This window comes from Equus przewalskii, chromosome 30, assembly GCF_037783145.1.
Source record: "Equus przewalskii isolate Varuska chromosome 30, EquPr2, whole genome shotgun sequence".
In the NCBI taxonomy this organism is placed as follows: Eukaryota; Metazoa; Chordata; class Mammalia; order Perissodactyla; family Equidae; genus Equus; species Equus przewalskii.
Window position 1 is genome coordinate 18,474,941 of NC_091860.1, and position 21,105 is coordinate 18,496,045.

The window sequence follows — 21,105 nt, forward strand, 5'->3', positions numbered from 1 at the left end:
GGCTAATCTACCTTTAAAAAAAAAAAAAGGGAGAACCAAGATGTGTTCTTCCTGTGAGCCCAAGAGAACTCATAAATTCTGCCAACCTCATGAAAATAAAAATCCCAATTCATGAAACTTTGAATGACATTTATTGCATATGTAAGTAAAATTTTTTACGTCTGCTATTTGGCCAATCTGTGTGAGTTGCTGAAGATTAGGAGAACCTAAAGATTACCTCCAGAAGCACATGTTTCAACGAAGCCACCACCGCTCGAAGTGATTTCATCTCCGAACATATGTTAATTAAGCTGGCTACCATACACCACATCCATCAGCATGAGCCTCAGCCTGCGGAGGTGATAACTGCTTCATCACTCACTCTCAGGGACTGAAATCAAATGCGGCCTGCCTTTCACAGACCACCATCTTGCAGCTGTTGAACGGAGGGAGCCTTTCTTGAGTTTGTGATTGTTTTCCCTAGGATGAAACTGAATTCCGAGACAAATTATCTCCAATCAACATTAGTTTGAATTACAGTTTGGATGACTCTACCTTTAAAGATGGCCTGGAGGTGAAACCAATATTGGACCACTACAGGGAAAATGTCGTCACGGAACAGGTTGGTTCTTGACAGTCTTGGATGGTATGTTCTCGGTCAGGCCCTGGGCATTGCTCCTGTGACCTGCAGATGAAATCCAGCTCCTTTTGTTATCCTTTTAACATTTGGGAGATTTTCCTAACATGTTTCCTGAAACACTGCGTTGTTGTGTTTTCCAAAACCCCTCCCCTTGTGCAACCAAGATTTAATTTGTTCAAAATGTGCCTGTGATGGAAGCAATGAAGCCTGTAATCCTCAAAACATTGCCAGTGTAGCATTCCTTACAGACATTTCAGAATGAATTAGAATTGGGCTATTACGTAAACTAGCCTATCCTGGGAGGTCACTACCTAACATGGGGTTGCTAGCTGAGTAGAATCATGTAGAGTGAAAGGAAAGCTTTGGTTTACTTTGTGGAATCGTTCAGAATTTTCAATAAAAGAATGTGCTTCAGGTTTTCCAAGATTATTCCTGATACGTGTTTGCACAACACAGGCTCACATCCTGGTGGACTGTGGAGAAGACAACATGTGCATTCCTGACCTGAAGCTGTCAGCTAGACCGTAAGTTTAAATAAATAAACTTGTACGTTTTATCTAATGGAATACAGGTGTTTGTTTCAAGCTTCTCTGGAGAAAGGATACACTTCCAACTATTACAGAAAAATATGCTGCGTGAAATTCTTGAGCTTGGCGATACTTGGGTTAGCTTGTGGTTTGGGTCAGTTCTTTGTCACTGGTGTCAAGTGACACGCCCTAAGATTTTGCCTGGGCCATTTCATCTTTCAGCAAAGGTGGAAAAAAAGTGTTTGTGTTCAAAGTAAACTCATCTATGGGGTGGTTCGGGTTGTATTTACTTGACTCAGTGGTGTGAGCAAAGGATTCGGACAGTCTGGTTCCACTTCACCTTCGCTGAGCTGGTCTTTGCAGCACCCCATGACTCAAAGCCATCTTTAAAATTGTCAAAACAAAATCAGTTCTGATTTGGGGCTGGTCTGGTGGCGTAGTGGTTGAGTTCACACACTTCCCTTTGGTCACCCAGGCTTCACAGGTTCAGATCCCTGGTGCGAATCTAGCACCGCTCGTCAAGTCACGCTGTGATGGCATCCCACATAAAATAGAGGAAGACTGATGCCAATGTTAGCTCAGTGACAATCTTCCTCAAGTAAAAAGAGGAAGATTGGCAACAGATGTTAGCTCAGGGCCAGTCTTCTTCACACACACACACACACACAAAATCAATTCTAATTTACTGAAAAAAAATTTCAGTGGCACTCTATGGAGTAAGGCAGAAGGTGTCACAAAATCAAATAAGAATCAGAGAGCTTCCCAGTTGCAGTAATGTAGAGTCACTGGTCCAGCACCAGTAATTGCATTATGTTACGGAAAGAAATGGGGCTAAGATGTAAAACATCCTATGGTGGAAAAAGCTGGTTTGTGCTCTTCCACTCCCAACCCCCGGGAACTATCTCACTGCCAGTGTTTGGAATCTTCTTGATAACCTCTCAAGGGAACTTTTTCCAGGCTTCACAATTTAGCCAATGTCGAAAGCAATAGCTTTGATTAGAGGTCAAAAGTGGAATAGGCATTTCCAAATGTTGGTTGAATTTGAAGTTTAGAGTGGAATAAATTTCCTCAAAATACCTCAAAATCCGCAATCGGCTCTTTGAGATCTTGTATCTGCCTGTTTCTTCCCTGTGAGTGTCCACTTTGCCTTACACGTCTCCCCCGCTTGGTTTCTAAACCATCTCTCTCCCTTTCTTCCCACTCCTCATCTTCCTATTGGATGTTTTCAGTGGTATGCTGGAGCTGCCTCATTCTGGCCTGTGAGCCAATGGTTCTGAAGTTTTTGCTGACAGATTATTAAGTATATTGGTAGCTTGAAATTGATTGTAGTGGGAGGATTTACACCACTGGAATCAGCAAGTACTACGAATCGTTCCTTTTTTTTTGGAGAGCTGGTTGTTAACATCTCCCGGCACCCTACTGGATGCTTTCCTGCCCTTCTCATCCAGACATGGTTCTCTCGATTCTTCCTACGACCCCCTTGTGATGACCCATGTTCTTTTTGTCCCATTCTTGCATTTCCCCATCTTCCTTCTTGTCCTCCCAGATAAGTCCTTAAATAAAATGCCCATGAATCCAGAGATGTATCATACCTAACGATTCTTTTTAAACTGCGTTTTTAGAGATAAACGTCAGGTAATCATTGGAGATGAAAATCACCTTATGCTCACAATCAACGCAAGAAATGAAGGAGAAGGAGCCTATGAGGCTGAACTCTTTGTGATAATACCAGAAGAGGCAGATTATGTTGGGATCGAACGCAGCCACAAGGTAATACCTGCAAATTATTTGAAGTAGTAAAGAGCTAGGTATATTTTTGAAGGCAATTCAATGTGAAATAGAGCCATCTTAGCTGAGAGTTTCTTTCTAAATAAAAGAGAACAAAATGGCACCTTACTTTGTTAATCATAATCGCAACGAGCCAGGAAGGGGGAGGGGTCTTAAGCGGTATTAATATCTTTCTTGGCCATAATGCAAAGATAAATTGGCAAAAAGTTGAGAGCTGAAGCAAGCAAGAGAATACAACTGGTTGAAAGAAACAGCTGACCAATGCGCTCTGTCAGCTAAATTCCCACACTAACTCCCACCGCCTCTGGCTGTTTTCAGGCCTTTGTTTTGAGTTCCTTTATGTTTCAAGCAGGTCCCAGGAGGTCTGGTTTTCATTATTGCTTATGGAAGAAGGTCCGACCAATCCCAGCTGAGCCCTGATAACAGCCTCGACAGGCACTGGAAAGGAAACGCCTTCCTTTTTCCTTCTTTTTGGTCCACCTCTTCTGGACTGGGACCAAGAAAAGCCAGGGCTTCGTCACTTGCCAGTCCTGCAGTGCCATTATTTATTAAGCTGACACCGATGCTTTTTATAGCCTTGCCTTATCAGAACATGGATCTTCCCACTCAGAGTATCCTCAGGTTCTCCCGTGTTTTTAATCGCTTGGTCTAGAAAACCATTAGAAATACATTGTAGAGTAACGGAGAGAGTCCTTCCATGTCAGAAACACACAGACTCACAATTAAGGACAGAAACCAAGTTTAACATCCTTTCGTGGCCATCACTGCACTTCACACAGAACTAGGCACAGTGGGTGCTCCTTAAATACTCGCTGATGGATTTGTTCATTTAACTATGATTTACTAAATGTCTACTTTACTGACTCTCAGTAGCTGTCACATTCTAATGATTAAATAAGTTAATGAAAAATAATTCCTCTAAAAAGATGTTAACAACTGTTGCAATGTTGGTATTTTAAACATGTAGGGAATACAAAATTCTCTATTCACACCTCTAGTCTCATGGTGTATGTTTTGGTTGAATTATCTTCCCAGTAAAAAAGTTAATCCAGATGAGTAATAATGAAGTATCTTTGAGAGTCATAAAATCATTACGTGTTTTTGTTGAAGAAATTTATAGGAAGATATCACCTATGAATACTGGCATGCAAATAATACATAAAACCAAAAAAGGAAGCTCAAGTATATTATTTTAAAAAAATGTTCCAAGGCTCTACTCAAATTTTGATTTCAATTCCCTTCATAGCATCCCACCCTCGACTCTATTAAACAAAGCGTCTCTTCTAAAGTGTTCATCCTTTAGCAAAACATCCAGTGTACTGTTCACCTTGTCACATGGAAAACATGGGAGAGCATTTATCATTTCTAACTTGGCTGTAAACATTACAACAGACATTATCCATGATCTCAAATGAGTCTTTATTTTTTCTCCATCCGTTTCCCGTGGGCAGAGACCAAGCTTGGTCTTTGAATTTTACATGACTAAACCACGTTCTAATTTCTTCTTTGTTTTTAAGCAGTTTGAGATTTGTGTCCCTTTTTATTTAAACCCTGTTCAAGTTTTTTTTAAACAATTTTCTCTCAAGAGGAAAAGAATTGGAGATTGTCCGATTGTAAGTTTTGTTATTCTTTTGTTGAAAACATTCGTCTTTTCAAAAATGTGGATGCTGATCCTCTCTTTCTCTGAAACCTTAATTGAAACAGCCTTCATACTTCCCATTGGTGACTTTTCTTCTGAATTTTTCTAGGAACAAAGGCCTATGTGCTTTATCTTTTTTATTATGATTATTGTAATAAAATATATGTAACATTAAACTTACCATTTTTAAGTGGACAGTTCAGTGGCATTCAGTACATTCACATTGTCGTGCGGACATCACCACCATCCAACACTGAACTTTTTCATCTTCCCAAACTGAAACTCTGTACTTATTAAACACTAACTCCCTGTTCCCCCTCCCCGCAGCCCTTTGTAACCACCCTTCTGCTTTCTGTCTCTGTGAACTTGGCTGTTCTAGGGACCTCATATACACTCCACTCCTCTGTCTCACACCCACCTTACGTTCAGCGTGTCCGTAACTAGACTTTCATCTTCCAGGCTCACGCTTTTCCTCCTCTGCATAGCCTGTCTCAGAAAATGGCAGTGTCCACCTAGTTTCTAAAGCCTCTGTTACTCTAAATCTGCCCAGTCCATGTCCTCTGTCCATCTAACTGCCACTGTCACTGCCTTCATCCAGGCTGGCATGACCTTTTTTCAAGATTGCTACAACAGTCTCCTAATTCATCACCCCATCTCCCCTACTTCCAGTGCCCTGCAGGCAGGGGAAGCCATCTTTCCAAAATGCAAATCTGACCAGGTCCTTCTCTTGCTTAAAACCCTCGCTAGTTCCCCATTGCTTTTAGGATAAAGTCCAGATCCTTAAGATGACTAGCACGGTCCTTAATTATATCAGCTCTGCTTACCGCTTCAGCCTCATCCCTAGTCAATGATTCTTTCCTTTCCTCCACACCCTAAATTCCAGGGGATGGAATTTCTTTTCAGTTTCTGTAATACCTGTGTGCTCTCTCACGACAGAGAGCTGGCACCTGCTGTTCCTTCTCTCTGACACACTAACTCTACTTTGTCATCCCTTCTCTCCAGCTACTTCTTTCTGCTTATCCTTCAGGCCTGAGCTTGATGACGATTGAGACTGCTAACATTTATTTTGCCATTGCTATGGGCTTGGCACTGCTTTGAGCTCTTGCATGTATTTAACTTACTTTAGCCTTATAACAGCTTAAAGAGAAATGGCAAGATGTTCATGAGCCACATTTTATCAATAAGGAGAAATTCAGTAATGTGCCCAAAGTTACACAGCTATTACATAGCAGAACCAAGATTCAAACTTGTTAGGTTCGTGTTCTTAATCACCCATCTGCACTGCCCCCCCGTCAACTTAGATGTCACTTCCTTCAAGAAGCCTTCTCTGATTGCTTAAATCTATGTGCATGTCCTCTTCTATTGCTGGGAATTTCTCCTATCATAAAACTTAAACTGTACTAATTGTGTTTCCATTGCTTGTTACAATTGCTTGTGATTACTTATTACAGTTGTTATAATAATTAGAAATTCAGTAAGGAAAAAGGGTCTTTTTTTAATCAATGCCTGGTAACTAGCAGGTACACAGTAAATATTTTCATTGAACAAATAAATGAATGAATAATACTCTAAGAGCTATAAATGGATTAAGCAAGATTGTCCCTGGAACAGCTGAGGGAAATAACCTGGAAATATTTAGAAAAACAATCATTGTTTCTCTCACTCAGAGAGAGGAAATAAAGGTTAAAAAAAGAAAAAGCGTGGGGGCAGTCGGGGAGAGAAAAAAGATCTTTGATTGATGTGGAAAAGCTATTTCTAGAAAGCTGAAAAAAATGTACATATAACCTTTAACCTTTAGATAAGATAAAAATATTTACTATAGAAACTAAATGCTTGAATCATATTCAGAGGACACATGGGCATTTTTTTTAAAGCTTTTGCTGCGTTCTTTTTTTCTGTTTTCAGGATTGAGTTAATAATTCCAATACAAAGCATCTCTGTACGGCCACAGTCGGTTATGAATCCTTAAGAACGTGAATACAGGCTAGAGCTATCTTTAAGAGAGAATATTATCAGCTTTTTGAAAATGTTTCTTAGCTCCATCAAGAAAACTAACATGTCATTCAGTTTATGTGCAAAGAGCATGTATTACATGGCCTCCAAATGTCGGTGATTCACTCCTCTCTCATTAGTTGGAACAGACCTTTCAATGGGGGATTAAAGGCGGAGGACCACCATGGAGCTTATAGGAGGCTTTATAGCTCGTTGTGTCCTTGTCTATTTCCTTCCAGGCTCCTCCTAGGAAAGAGTGTGAGCTATTTCTGCTCTCTGTTTCCCAACGCCATCAACAACTTTGTGCCCAACACTGTTCCAGGCACCGGGAATAGAACAGACACGAAAACCTCTCCCCCTCTAAAGCTTATTTTCTCAAAGCATATGATTTACCTACAGAGTTCTTTACTAGATGTCTGGGGTTTGTTTGGCTTGTCTTTGTTTCGATTTGGGGTTTTAGGTTTTGTTAATAAAGTGGAAAGAACGGAACAGAGGATGGTTTCTGAAACTTCTACTTAAAAATTCGCATTACTTCCTTAAATGAAATTTCAGTAGAGCTGACAGTTGGATAAATGGTCCTCATATTTGAAACCTTCTTCCATGGACCTCTCGTGAGGCAGAAATTCCCAAAAGCTTGGTCCTTTGTGAAAGTCCTTATATTGCAAGCTTATCTTTGGGAATGAGCGTGGCAGTTAATATATTAGTAGCACTTAACAAAGAATGGATGAATGTAGGAAGCTATCACCAAAGGCAGAGCAAGGCCACAGGGACTTCAGACTTTAGAGTATGGAAAGGGGCTCAGGATGAAGAGCAAGGTGTGGATTTCTAGGCAGCTGGGAGTAGCATGAAGACAAGAGGTGGAGCTGGAGCAGAGGAAGAAGTTCAAAGATAAATCTCCTTCCCTTCCCATCTTCTCTGCTGTAACCTTGAGACGTCCTCCAGCACATGGTTCTAGGCACCTCTTCAAACTTCAGTTTTTATACGTTCTAATCAGAATAGAATACAGAAGGAAGAAGGGACGCAGGAAGAACTGGGTAAACATAAAAATGTTCTCTTCCCATCTTAGGTATTTGGAGGGTTGAACTAAGATTGTGTAATATCAAAACGGGACCACACTGTGTAGAAATTTGTCTTCAAAGCAGTTCTCTTGCAAATGGTCAGTTAGTCAAATGATAATCTATACATATTACTGTCATTTCATTTTTGCAAGAATCAATTTGTTTAGTCGTGTTTAATTATCCGTGATCTTCATGGCCCAAATTTGACATTAACGATAAGCGAACATAATTTCTAAAATGCTCATGTAGGTACTATATGAAGCATTTTCTTCGCCAATGAAACATTCCCCAATGAAATGTAAATGCATTTACAAATCCAACACGTTCCTTTCTAAAATTAAACTTTGCTCTTTACTCTCAAGTTTCTCTTCTGAGTTGATGGTCACAAATTAATTCTTGGGCACAGTTACCCACACAGGTGTTTGAAATCAAGAGAAGCTTCTCCACCCACAGCATTGCTTTTGTGACAGGATGTGTTTTATTCTGTCCCCTGGACTCCACGCTGTGTTCTTTCCCTTTGCAGGGACTGCGACCACTGAGCTGCGAGTATAAGATGGAAAATGTAACCCGAATGGTGGTGTGTGACCTTGGGAACCCTATGGTGGCTGGAACAAATGTAAGAGAAAACCAGAAGCACTTACTTATTTCCATCTAATTGAATTTTAAAGAGAATTAGTGGAAAGCCCCCCACTTAGCACTTAGCACTCAGCAACTGAGCACAGAGCAACTAAAACAAATTAAGCAGGAAATTACCAGGGTTTGGGGGTTTAGCACCATAACCTACACAGAGTGGATAATCTGAGGTTAAAAACGCAAAAAGATGAATACTTTTATGTTTTCTCTTTTGACATTACCCTTACATGTCTTTTAGGCTCAACAAATCTGTGAAAACTATTTCTTTACTACAGATTTTTTCCTTGAATGTTTATTTCTTGGAATTTCACTACAAATTTTTTCTTTGAATTCAAAAAGAACTACAATGTAAAGGATTTAAGAAATCATATAATTAAAGATTTTAGCAAAGAGGATTGAACTTTTATTTTCAACATACCTCCCACATGAATATCATTCATAGTGTTTTCATATTTAAATATTACCATAGTCCAGCTTTTTAATCAGCGTTACCAGGTCTATATTTTCTATGCATCTTCCTTGAAGAATGATATGGAAAATTCTTCGTAGCAAGAAAAAGAAAAGGTTAATAATGATCTGTAACATGTTTATGAAAGCATAAGGAGTTCTTTTTCTTTCTTTGCTTCCAGATTTAAGAACTTCACATTCAGGGTGACTTGTGAACAATAAATTTATCTTATGCAATTGCCGTTTAAGTATACACATGGTAACTTCTTGTAATAAATACCCTAGTGGAAATAATTATTTTATGAAGTCGTAAGTCAGAAAAAAAATCCTGAAATCTGCAAATACTATAGAATTAAATGTTACATAAACTAAACATGCATAGTCCTCTGTTTTAAATTAGATGTTTATTGTTATCGATGAAATGGCCTGTTTGAAAAAACTTTCATGAAAATTTATAATTGCGTAGATTTGTATTAGAGCAGCTTCCCAAAGTGTATTCCAGAGGCCTAATCCCTTTAGATAAGCCTTTAAAAGGGAGTTCTGTAGGGGCTGGCCCCGTGGCCGAGTGGTTGGGTCTGTGCGCTCCGCTGCAGGCGGCCCAGTGTTTCATTGGTTCGAATCCTGGGCGCGGACATGGCACTGCTCATCAGGCCACGCTGAGGCGGCATCCCACATGCTACAACTGGAAGGACCCACAACGAAGACTATACAACTATGTACCCGGGGGGCTTTGGGGAGAAAAAGGAAAAAAATAAAAAAAATCTTAAAAAAAAAAAAAAAAAAGGGAGTTCTGTAGTCCCTGCTGAACATCATATTCTCCTCTGGTATGTAGGTGCACATTTGCATTTTAAAGGTGCTGAGAAGTCCAGCGGTAAATAAACGTTTTAGCCCAGTATTTCACACATTTATTTGAGCATTTAAAACTTTCTATCAAGTAATACCTATTCCAAGTTTGTACTTTAGGATATCGTGCTAGAATAATATTTTTGCTTTTTTACACTATAATAAATACTATTCCATTGATCCTGGGTATTTAAAAACATGCGCCAAGCTGTAGTCTAGTAATTTCACTTCTTGGGTCAAAAAAGGTAAATATTTAAATGAAAGATAAACTTTTACAACAAATTTTTATTAGCTAACACGTATTGATTGCCCTCTGTGTTTTAAACCCATCACTGGGTGTGTTTTTATGTTATCTCACTTAATTTTCACAACAACCCACAACACTATGAGTCAGGTATTTCTCCCATGTTATGTTTGAGGAAACTGAGACTCAGAGAAGTCAAATGAATTGCCCAAAGTCACACAGGTAATGAGGAATAGAACCAAGATTCGAACCAGGCCCATGTTCTATCCGATCTTCAAAGTTGTGAAAAATACTTGGATAAAAACAGATGAGATTTTTATTTTTTATTTTTTTTAAAGATTGGCACCTGGGCTAACAACTGTTGCCAATCTTTTTTGGGTTTTTTTTTCCTGCTTTATTTCCCAAACCCCAGATGAGATTTTTAAACGAAGCCATGAAAGATAGAATGCAACGTCTAAGCTGAGATATCAGAACATTTTTCATTAGATTCCTTTTGTTTAGAAGTTAATAAAGCCTTTTGCTAGTTTCAAGAAAAATCCAACCAGCTGATTTGATAGGAAGAGGTCTACCTGCCCAAGGCCAAAGAAAATTGAATTGACATGGTGGCAGTGGTATTAGCATCTGTAGGGGACCGGGCACTCATTCCTTTTTCAGTGTTAAAAGTTGAATCTAGCCCAGAGATGATCTAAGAGCATCAATAACAAGGATAATCTTGGAACAAAAACGGGCCACCAGTGTCATTCAAAGCGGAGGGTAAAAATGGCAGTGTGGTCCTAACCACAAGTGTGTTTATGTGAAAGGATGTCGATCCATTTTACCAGCAAATAATCTTTAGAAGTCAAGGAAGTAAATTGTTTGTATTCCTTTATCTCTGAGGTCTATAGTAGAAGAAACTTAATAGCTTTCTTATCTCACCCTTTAATGCCCTTAAACACATCAACTTTTATTGCATTCTGTTTTGTTATAAAACACTTTGATTTATTTACTTCTTCATTTTGTACTTTTAAAAGAGTACTCTCATTGGATTGTAGTAAAATTCCAAATGTAAAAGCAGTCCTAAATATTAAAGAGCATCATAAATCACCAGGAATATTTCTTCCAGTCCTAATATTTTTCAAAAATAGTTTTCAAGTGACTTTGTATTTTAACTTAAAATATTCAAGGTAGTGTGCAGAAAGGTTTCTTCTGATTTGCAAGTAGTAATGTCATTTTCATATACTAGCTATAATAATATAAAATATTTATGTGCCAATAAGATTCGTAGAAACTTGCAAAATCAAGCAGGAAAACAAGAAAATAATGGTTCAACAAAAGCTCTTTAGAATCAATGCCCAGAGATCTGATGTTTGGTTCTAGTTGAGAACATATGTGTCTCTTACCAGTAGGAAATTGTCACACCTTCGTTGTATCTTTATCCCATGCTGAATTGTTCTATAAGGAAGACCAAAATTAGGCAAGCTTTATCACAGTATTGTAAGATCCCCATAACTGGAAATGTGCAGACAACAGCACCTTCTTTCTCATCATTCTTTCAACCATTTTTATTGCACCCCTTCTGTATGCCTAAGCTAGAGTAACTAAGCTAGAGTCTGACAATATCAAGAGGAAATTATATAGTCCCCATTCAATAAGAAACTCAGAATTAGCAATATCATAGGTTGAGAGATGGGAGCATAGCAAAGGAGACAAGAAATAGAGAGAAAACTTCTACTTGACCGACCTGTAGGATTGGAGAATGTGTTGCAGGAGATATCTCTTGTCCTGAGCTTTGAAGCATAAATAGGAGGTCTCCAGGTGGAAAAAGCAGTAAAAGTCCTAAAAAGTTTCCAAAGAGAGAAGAGCATGTGCAAAGTCCCAGAGGTCAGAGAGAAAATTGCACATTTGGAATTATGAAAGAATTCATCATGGCTGGGGTATAAGGATGCAAAGTCTTAATAATTGGGCACACCTGGATTTAAATCTCAGCTTTGCCGTTCATCAGCTGTGATATCTTGGGCAAGTCATACTGAAACAGGAGAATACCTATTTTCAGGAAGGCTTGGTGCAATGCAATGATACTATGTATGTAGGACCAGTCGTACAGTGCCTGGCTTGTAACACATTCAGTAAGGGCTAGTGAAATGGTGATGATGATTTTAGATAAAAATGATAATTTGATATTGGTTCGTGTTATGACTGGTTCCTAAGAACATGAGTTTTTAATTACTGGTCTGATTCTCATAGTGTAGTGGCTGTGAGTACAGGTTCTGGAGTCAGCTTGCAGGGGTTTCAGTTCCAACTCTGCAGTTTCTTTGCTCTGCACCTGGAGCAAGGCACTTAATCTCTCTAATCCTCGGACTGCTGCTCAATTGGAAAAGGTCAGCAAGCACGGTATCTACCTCACAGAGTGGTTGTCGTGATTACGTGAGACCCCGCACGTAAGGCTTAGTACACTGCGTGAGAGAGTACGTAATATAATGATATATCTTAGCACTTATTTTTACTTCCTTATTCATATTATCATTGGATTTATTATTCCCCTAGTTTTAAAAATCCGTTTGCAAATTAAAAATAATAAAAGCAGTTTTAAAACTTTGGAAAATAAAGAAAGGTGGAAAAAATAATCAAAACACTCATAAGCTTAACATTTGTTGTTAATGCCATCAAGTCAGCTCCGACTCCTGGTGACCCTATGAATGAGTGATGTTCACAATGTCCTGTCCTCAACAGCCCTACTCAGCTCCTGTAGGTTCATGCCTATATCCTTCTCTATGAGTCAATCCATCTCGTAACTATAGCATAATATTTTCGTGAGTTTTCTTAGAATATACCCTCACTCCCATACAGTAATTTTTCCATTTATAAACTTTTAAAACCATAGCTGAAACACATTGCACATCCAACTTTGTAACCTTTTTTCTTTATTGCTCATCATCACTTCAGAAGCATTTCCCGCATTGTTGCATAGGTTTCACAGCCATAATTTGAATGACTACATAAATGTCCATCAAACAGAAGCATCAGAGTTTTCTGAATCAGTCTCCTCTCTTACATTTGTGTTGTTTTTAATTTATCACACAAGGAAGGGGGCAGGAGGAGAGTCGGTATTGAGCTATATGATGAGAAGGAACCAAAATGTATGGGCACTGGAATCCTCTGGGCCCTGCAGTCTCGGTTGCCTGACCTCCTCTCAGCGCTCAGCCACCTGGGGTGGAAGCAGAGAAAGGGCCAGTGATCCAGGCTGGGATTTTGCAGGGATAATTTAAAAAAAAAATCATGCTGTGTGTAAGATCCCTCCTATGTAATAACTTAGTGTCCTGTGTGACTTTTTTTTTTCAGTATTCTCTGGGCCTCCGATTCACGGTTCCACGGCTTGAGAAAACCAACGTTAGCATTAACTTTGATCTCCAAATCAAAAGGTTAGACTTTAAAATACCTAACGCTTAATGTTAAAGAGAGCCATAGTGAAATGAATGCCACTGGTCAAGCTCCTTCACCTTAAAAGCTCTTCTGAAATTAGAACCCAGACTTTTCCCAGACTGTTTTTCTTTGTTTTTCTCAGTTATTTCAGTTTTTCAATATTTTTGTTTTTTAAAAGGAGATTGCATGCTGTAGGCCAAGTTATGAGAGTAAAATTTTGTCCTGGGCACCTCCCTCTCGTCTTCACCTCCCTTCTTCCTCCTCTGACACACGTCTTCTCCCACCCACACCCACCCCCCTCCACACCCCTGCCATGCTCTCACCTGGGGTCAGCCAAGCCCTAAGAACAAAATTTCTGCAAAAACCCATAGATTTTACATTTGCAATCTTGAAGTCTCCTAACTTTTCAAGAACGAGTGAGTCTCTGATGGTTTAATTGTGAGCATGAAGGCGGAATGCAGATGAGACCATATATTCAGAGGGCAGGGCCTTCCCTGGCACCTGTAAGCTAGGCCTTGTAGGTGGCTGCCCCCTTTTGTAAGGCTGACCCTGTTCAAGGATTCAAGTGTGACTTTACCCTTTCACCATCTAGTCTATTTGCTCCTTCATGGTCAAAAATAATATTTCACGAGTACGAAGACTCGTAGAAAGCAGTGTACATGAGGGTCAGGAATTCCCAATTTTGGACTTCAACTCATCCAATAATAGGATCAGTTTAATGGCTCTAGACTCATATTAAAAGAAAAGGAAATTGAATGAATATAACATATGAGAGTCCTATTCATGAGACATTGCTTTCGGATAAATGTAAATATATGTAGAAGGACACCCTGGGAGGTGTATATATCATTTTGTCATCTGCAATTTAAAAAGTTTGAAAAACACTGCTATAGACAGCACATTCAGACCTTCCATAGCTAATTTATAACTTGCCCAGTGTGTTCTAATGTGAAAATGACTCGGAAGTCAGCATCTACGATTTGGTTCTCAAATACTAGTGTGCAATATGGTTAACCTCTAAACATACCTTCTGTCCTACAAGAAGAAGTTGTCATCACAGTGTGATGACTTTTAGAATAATTATTTTGAGCAATGGATTATTTTTTAATAGCAACTTCAATTGGAAATTTAGGATTTTTTAAAAAATATATGAACTCTATAAGAGTGTAGATTTTAAAAAATCTTCAACCTGTGTCACAAACCACATCCCCCAAACTTCATGCTAGATTTTTAGGAAGGAAGGTTTTCTGACTTACCCTCAGTGTCCTTTTTTGACCTTAATTAGGTCTTTTTTGAATTTAACTTAAATATTTTCTGCTGAATCTTAGAGATTTATTTTATTTATTTGAGAGGTGAGCATTTATCTGCATGCTGGCATTCTCCAAAGACATAAGTAAGTATTTAATAGATGGTTTGCATCCATTTTAAATGTTTAAAGGAAAAGTAAATTAAACCAAGCTCTGAAGTCTAAAACTTTTGACCATATTGACCACTGTTACCCACATTTAATGCCCTTTTCCACTAATAGAACCCAAAAGAAAAATGGGCTTTATAAATTAATAAACTTAAAATATTTAGTGTTACCAAATGTTTGCATTAAGTGATCTCTCCAGGCCCCAGCTCTGGGTGACATATAAACATTTTCCTCCCTGTGTGGAGCGGGTCTCAGCAATTCCCACGTTCAAACAGGTCATTGTGAGCATCGCTAACGTTGCTTCCACGGTTACGGTAAAATGAACACCGTATTGTCTTTGTTGACATTGCAAAGACCACAGAAAGCATAAAGGGAGTGCTTTCTAGAAATAGAAAATAGGAAATAGGAAACAATAAGGAAAAAAATAAAATTGCATCAGAGCAGTAAGTGAAAAACATGTTTATCTCTGGTGTACAACATAGTGTGTAGTCATGGAGAGGAAATTCATCATTCGTTGCGTAGAACTAGCACCGACAGTAAAAAGAGCTCAGCATCCAGGGCGGTGATGGATTGCTTGTTTGAATGTAGTGGTAGTATTAGGGAGGGAGGTTTCCTTCCAGGAAAGAGGTCAAAATAGCACCTAAGTTATGTATCAAGCCTGGTGTCTTTCTCACCAGAAGATTTTGTTGACACCCCTGGTTGCAGGACCAAGTGTCATGGCAAGTGTGGGTGACACAAGATGATTTTGATCATCTGAGTCTGCCATTGCTTTTGTTGCATTTCAAAACAGCCTCTGTAAGCCTCACATTAGACTGCTGTACCAAGACAATTTCAGTCCTTGACATCTATTTACATTTTCAGGGTGTTGCGAGTAATGAACATCGTGTTATTTCAACCACTTGGAAACAAAATGCAGTAGAATTATGGGATAACTTAAATGAAACTTTTTTTCCCCATTGTTCTCATTTCCACTGCTGCAAAGCCGTAGTGAATTAGAAAAGAGAACAAAGTTGGGGTAATTTGTGGAACAATTAGACTTAAATTTCCAAACTAAAGAGTTCTCTGTAATGCATTTGGAACCACAAAGTCTGCAACAAGTGGATTTAGTTAATGACTTCTTAGTGGGAAGTAATTCAGAATCCTGCCTTTTAAAAAAAAAACACCCTTTTAGTTGACTGATCCTCCCCAGATGTGTTAGTAATAAAGTGGCCTGGACACTGGAGTTCAAACTTTGGTGAACAGGTCCCTCTAGGCTCATCACCAGCTTAGCAGCGATACCCCATTACAGGAAATGAGCCTGACATTTGCCTGTTTATATCTTTTATGTGTGTTTGCAGTTTAAGTTGCTTATCAGTCTATACAATCGAACAGGACTTTTCAAAAGCCTGGTGGGAACAATTCTGTCTCCTCCTCCTTTGAAAGCAGGCTTTTCTCATATCTTTTCCAGCTCCCACGTTTGGAAAGCTTTAAGAGCTAGTCAGGACATATACCCCATTACCATCATCACAGTATGAGAGCCTGTCCATTGAATCTGCGTGAGATTCGATAATGAAAAAAAGGGGGCTTTCTCTTCTTAATGAGACCTGAATATAAACATGACCTGTTAGTGGTGGTGTGGCCACGTCTCAGTATGCTAAAAGCTGCGTAATCCTTTGGGATGTTAGGGTGACTTCGATGAAAGCACAGTAGGACAATAAATGCAAATGGTGTCTGCATCCAAAGCTTAGTTACTGGTCAAACCTCTTGGGAGACATGGTTCGTTTTCCTTACAGCACTGGCTGCTTAACGCATGCATTTTTTAAGTTCAATTTCATAGCCAATTGTATTTGCTTGAGAGAAAGAAACAGCAAACTTAAAAATAATTTTGCCACTGTTGAAAGCAACATTATTAAACATACACCTTCTATTTTGAGATTCTTGGTGTACTTGACAAACATCCGTGTCATCTCCTAATTGCCTTTGTCTGAACTGCCCAACTTCCTGGGGTCTTGGTTCTTCTCACCATTGACTGTGCTTCTAATTTATTCACCCTACCCCACCCTAGTCAGCCAGTGAGCATGCAGTGAGTGTACACTTATTTTAATATTACTTAAGAAATAAACTGTAAGGAAGATAAATTTGCTGCCAAAACAATGTATGATATGATGCATTCCAGAACCAAATGCAAATGCTTTTTCCATTATGTGCTGCTCTTGGATTATTCATGCCAGTTCTCCTCTTTATTAATTAGCATGGAAAATCGGGAGTTGACTGTGTTGTCCTTTCCCATTTGATGGGCAAAGAACATAATGCACAGAGAAATTAAGGAATGTGTCCAAGACAGAAATTGTAAAATGAACTCAGCTCGCTGACTTTTTGGTTTAGCCATTGAAACAAAAAAGTATTAGCTTCTCTTGATATCTATTATATTTTCAGATAAGGTATCTCCTCGTGGAAAGTTCTTACATTACTCTTGATCATAGAGGATCTCAGCATTTCTATTTACAAATGGTTATGATTTTGTAAAGTGAATATGCCATTGTTTTCTCAATGATCATATTGGCAATATGTGTTGCACTTGTGATATACAGAATGTTTTTATGAGCATACATTATAGTAACATGTCTGAGAAAATATATTTCAATCATATGTCACTGTGTTTTAGTTCCAACAAGGACAACCCAGATAGCAATTTTGTGAGCCTGCAAATCAACATCACTGCTGTAGCTCAAGTAGAAATAAGAGGGTAAGTAACAAACAAGATATTGTAGTAGTTATACTATAATAATAGCTTTCTTTAGGTAAGAGTTATGATAAAATACTAGTAAAAACTATATGGACTTTTCCTACTGCAGTGGAGATCACAGTTCACTTCAGTTATAAATTTTCATCCTTTTCTACCCATCGTTAGCTTTCCATTGGAAAGCAGAGTAAACTTTGCATGATAATTAGCTCTCAGGATATCAAAACAAGAGATTGTGTTATTCCCCAAACTGACGGTTCGGTAATCAAACTATAAAAACTAGGGATAAGAAGCCTGTTAAAATAGACAACTGCATGATTGCCTGAAAATCTCACTTCTCCAATAATTATTTAAGCATCATGAAAATTCAGCCTCACCGTAGCACATCTTGGGTTTAATACATGGCTAACTCTTAGATGCAAAAGTCAATGGGATCTACATTTCCCATCTTTTTCCTTCTGTCCTTTTCCTTGATGAGGGTGCCAATAAGTAATCGAGACACAGGAGGACAGCGGTCAAGTAAAAGGCTTGGAATAACTACCATCTGGGAAATCCATGCATGGAGGAAAAAGAGAAATCAGAAATGGACTGCATGTAGTTCTTATCTTGCAAAAGCATGGGCTACATTGATTTTATTATAATTCTTGTTTCTTTATAACAATGAAGGACTTGGCGAAAAATATCAGCTGGTGTTTGGGGCTGCATTGTCATTGGGGCTCAGCAACCCCAGTTCCCTTTCCTTTTCCATATGTCCTGAGTGGTTCACACTCCTCCATGATGGCAACTATAGATTTCTACACTCAGAGCCATTGTCACCTTGCATTCTCTTACTGCTGCCCCGGCTGCTTTCAATGGGGAGGTGCGCTGTCTGCTGTCCTGGTACCACCAAGAATATTAGTAATACCTAACATTTATTGATACTTTCATGTGCTACCCCAACATGGTAGCACGTCTTAATATGTACTAGTATCTTTGCTGTACAAGTGAGGAATTTTGGCACAAGGGGTTGAAGGCTACACAGCTAGGAAGTGGGGAGCTAACACGTAAACACAGGCAGTCTGTCTCCAGGCGCGTGTTTATAAATGATCATGCTATACAGCCTATGAGATAGAGTTCTTTGAACCTTATCAAATAAAATCTTATTTTATGTGAGCCTCTGTGATTTTTTTCATCCAAATGAGTGTTTTTGACCTTCACCCATGAAGTGCATGTGCCTATAGTTCATTCATTTTAATTGCGGAAGAATATAACATTGTAAAGCTATACCATAACGTCTTTATCCATTCTACTCTTGGCAAACATTTAGGGGTTTTCTTTTTTCTTTTTTACAGACTTTCTTTTGTATATATCTCCTGGCATACACGCAGAAGAGTGTCAGAGGATATATGCTTAGAGGTGGAATGTCAGGATCAGAGAGTATACACTATCTAACTTTAATACATAATATCAAACTGTTTTTTCAAATTAATTACACCAAATTACAGTCCCATAAGAAGTGGATGAAAGTTTTCATGGCTCCATATTATTAACTAACTCTCAAAATGGTCCAGTTTTTAATTTTGAGCCAATCCAATAGATAAGAAGTAGTATCTAGCTGAAGGTTTAATTTGCTGTTCCCTGATTTCTAAAGGAGATTGAGCTGCTTTTTTGTGTGTTTGTTGACTCTATTTTTCCCATTCAAGGAAATTTCTGTTCATTTTTTTTGCACACGTTTCTCTTAACAGGCTTGAGTTTTTCTGATTAGTTCAGAGGCATTCTTTTATATTCTAGAGTTTAGACACTAATCCTTTGTCGGTTATACATATTACAAATATCTTTTCACAAACTATGGAGTTTGAGGGGTTTTTTAAAGTCAGGTTTATTGAGGTGTAAATTACATAAAGTAAAACTCACCCTTTTTTAGGTGTGCAGTTTGAAGAGTGATGACACCATGAGAACATTCAATATAAAACAGCTCCATCACGCCACATAATTCCTCCATGCTCCTTTGTAGTCAACCCTTCCACCACCCCCACGCCCTGGCAACTCTGATCTATTTTCTGTTGCTATAGTTTTGTCTTTTCCAGAAAAGTATATAAATATACAGAATGTAGCCTTTGCGTCTGGCTTCTTTCACTTTGCATAATGCATTTGTAAAACATCCACGTTCTTGCATGTGTCAGTAGTCTGTTTCTTTATTGTTCCCGATTGACTGATATAATGTGACCAAACCTCCACGTGAATCACATTGTTGGCCTTTCTGGTGTGGGCAACCCCCACCCTAAATCATATTGTTGGAATATTCAGTATGAGCCAAGCCGTTCAGGTAATGATACTCCTTCCTTTCGATCACAAAATTTTGAGAGCTTGGAGCTTACCTCCCAGAAGCTGAAGGCAAAGGCCAGACCTCTTTCTGGGCAAAGTTAAATTGTTTACTACGTAGTTATGACTTTTATTTCTTTTTCTTCTTCTACTGCATAGGCTAGCACTGCCAATGCAGACCGAATAGAAGCAGTGAGAGGAGACATCTTTGTCTTGTTCTTGGATCCTGTCTTGATCTTAAGAGGAAAACATCCAGTCTTTTCCCATTAAGTCTGATATTAGCTGCAAGGATTTTGTAGATGCCTTTATCAAGTTGAGGATGCTCCCTTTTTTTCTACTTTTCTTGAGAATTTCTAACATGAATGTGTATTCAGCTTTGTCAAAGGTGTTTTCTGTGTCTCTGAAGATGATTAAACGGTTTATCCTTTTTTGTCTATTAAAGTAGTGACTTGACAAATTTTTGTTTCTGAATTTTAAACCAAACTTGCATTCTGGGGAAGAAGCACACTTAACCATCATGGTTATCCTTTTCATATATTGCAGGATTCCACTTGCTAAAAATTTTTTAGTGACTTTTGCATATATATTCATGAGAAATATTGATCTGTACTGTTCTTACAATATCTTTCTGTGATTTTGGTTTCAGCGGGTTGCTAGCTCCATAGAATAAGTTGGAAGTATTCCTCCATCTGCTCTATTTTCTGAAAGAATTTGTATAGAATTGGTATTATTGCTTCCTTAAATAGTTGGTAAAATTCACCAGTAATGCAATCTGAGCCTGGACTTTCTTGGGTTTTGTTTGGTTTTTTGGCTGTGTTTATAGGGAGATTTTTAATGATTCAATTTCATTCTTAGATGTAAGGCTATTCATATTATCTATTTCTACTCAAAGGGGCTTTGGTACTTTGTCTTTCAAGGAGTTTGTCTGTTTCATCTAAGCTATTACATGTTTTGGCATAAAGTTGGTTTTCTATTCTCTCATTTTCCATTTAGCGTCTGTAGGTCCTCTGCTGATGTCCCCTCATCAATCTTGGCAATTTGTATCTTCTCCCCACTTTTTTTTCCTCCTGATCAGTCTGGCTAGAGGTTAGTGATCTTTTTAAAGAACCAGTTTTTTGTTTCATCAATCTTTCTTTCTTTCTTTCTTTGATTGGTTGTGTTGCTTTTGGTTTTGTTTCCTATTCCATTGGTTTCTGTTTTTGCCATTATTATTTCCTTCCTTCTGCTCACCTTGGGTTGGATTTTCTTGTCTTTTTCTAGTTCCTTTATGTAGAAATTAGATCATTGTTTGGAGACCTCTCTCCTTTACTTGCGCAAGCATTTAGCACTGTAAACTTCCCTTTAACAACTGCTTTAGCTGGATACCAAAATGTTGATATATTGAGTTGTCATTATAACTCAGCTCAAAATATTTTTTAATTTCCTTTGTGATTTCTCCTTTAATTCATGAGCTGACTCAAAGGAGGTGACTTGTTTGAT

The 21,105-nt window shown here is 38.5% G+C and overlaps 1 protein-coding gene across 1 annotated transcript in view; it reads left to right on the forward strand.

Annotated features, from left to right (window-relative positions):
* ITGA8 (integrin subunit alpha 8) overlaps window positions 1–21,105 on the forward strand; it is a 165,374-nt gene that overhangs the window by 103,732 nt on the left and 40,537 nt on the right. Inside the window, exons 18-23 of the mRNA XM_070601080.1 lie at window positions 464–601; window positions 1,076–1,143; window positions 2,769–2,916; window positions 8,147–8,239; window positions 13,109–13,188; window positions 17,248–17,328. Coding sequence (XP_070457181.1) covers window positions 464–601; window positions 1,076–1,143; window positions 2,769–2,916; window positions 8,147–8,239; window positions 13,109–13,188; window positions 17,248–17,328 — 608 coding nt within the window. The remainder of the gene's footprint in view (window positions 1–463; window positions 602–1,075; window positions 1,144–2,768; window positions 2,917–8,146; window positions 8,240–13,108; window positions 13,189–17,247; window positions 17,329–21,105) is intronic.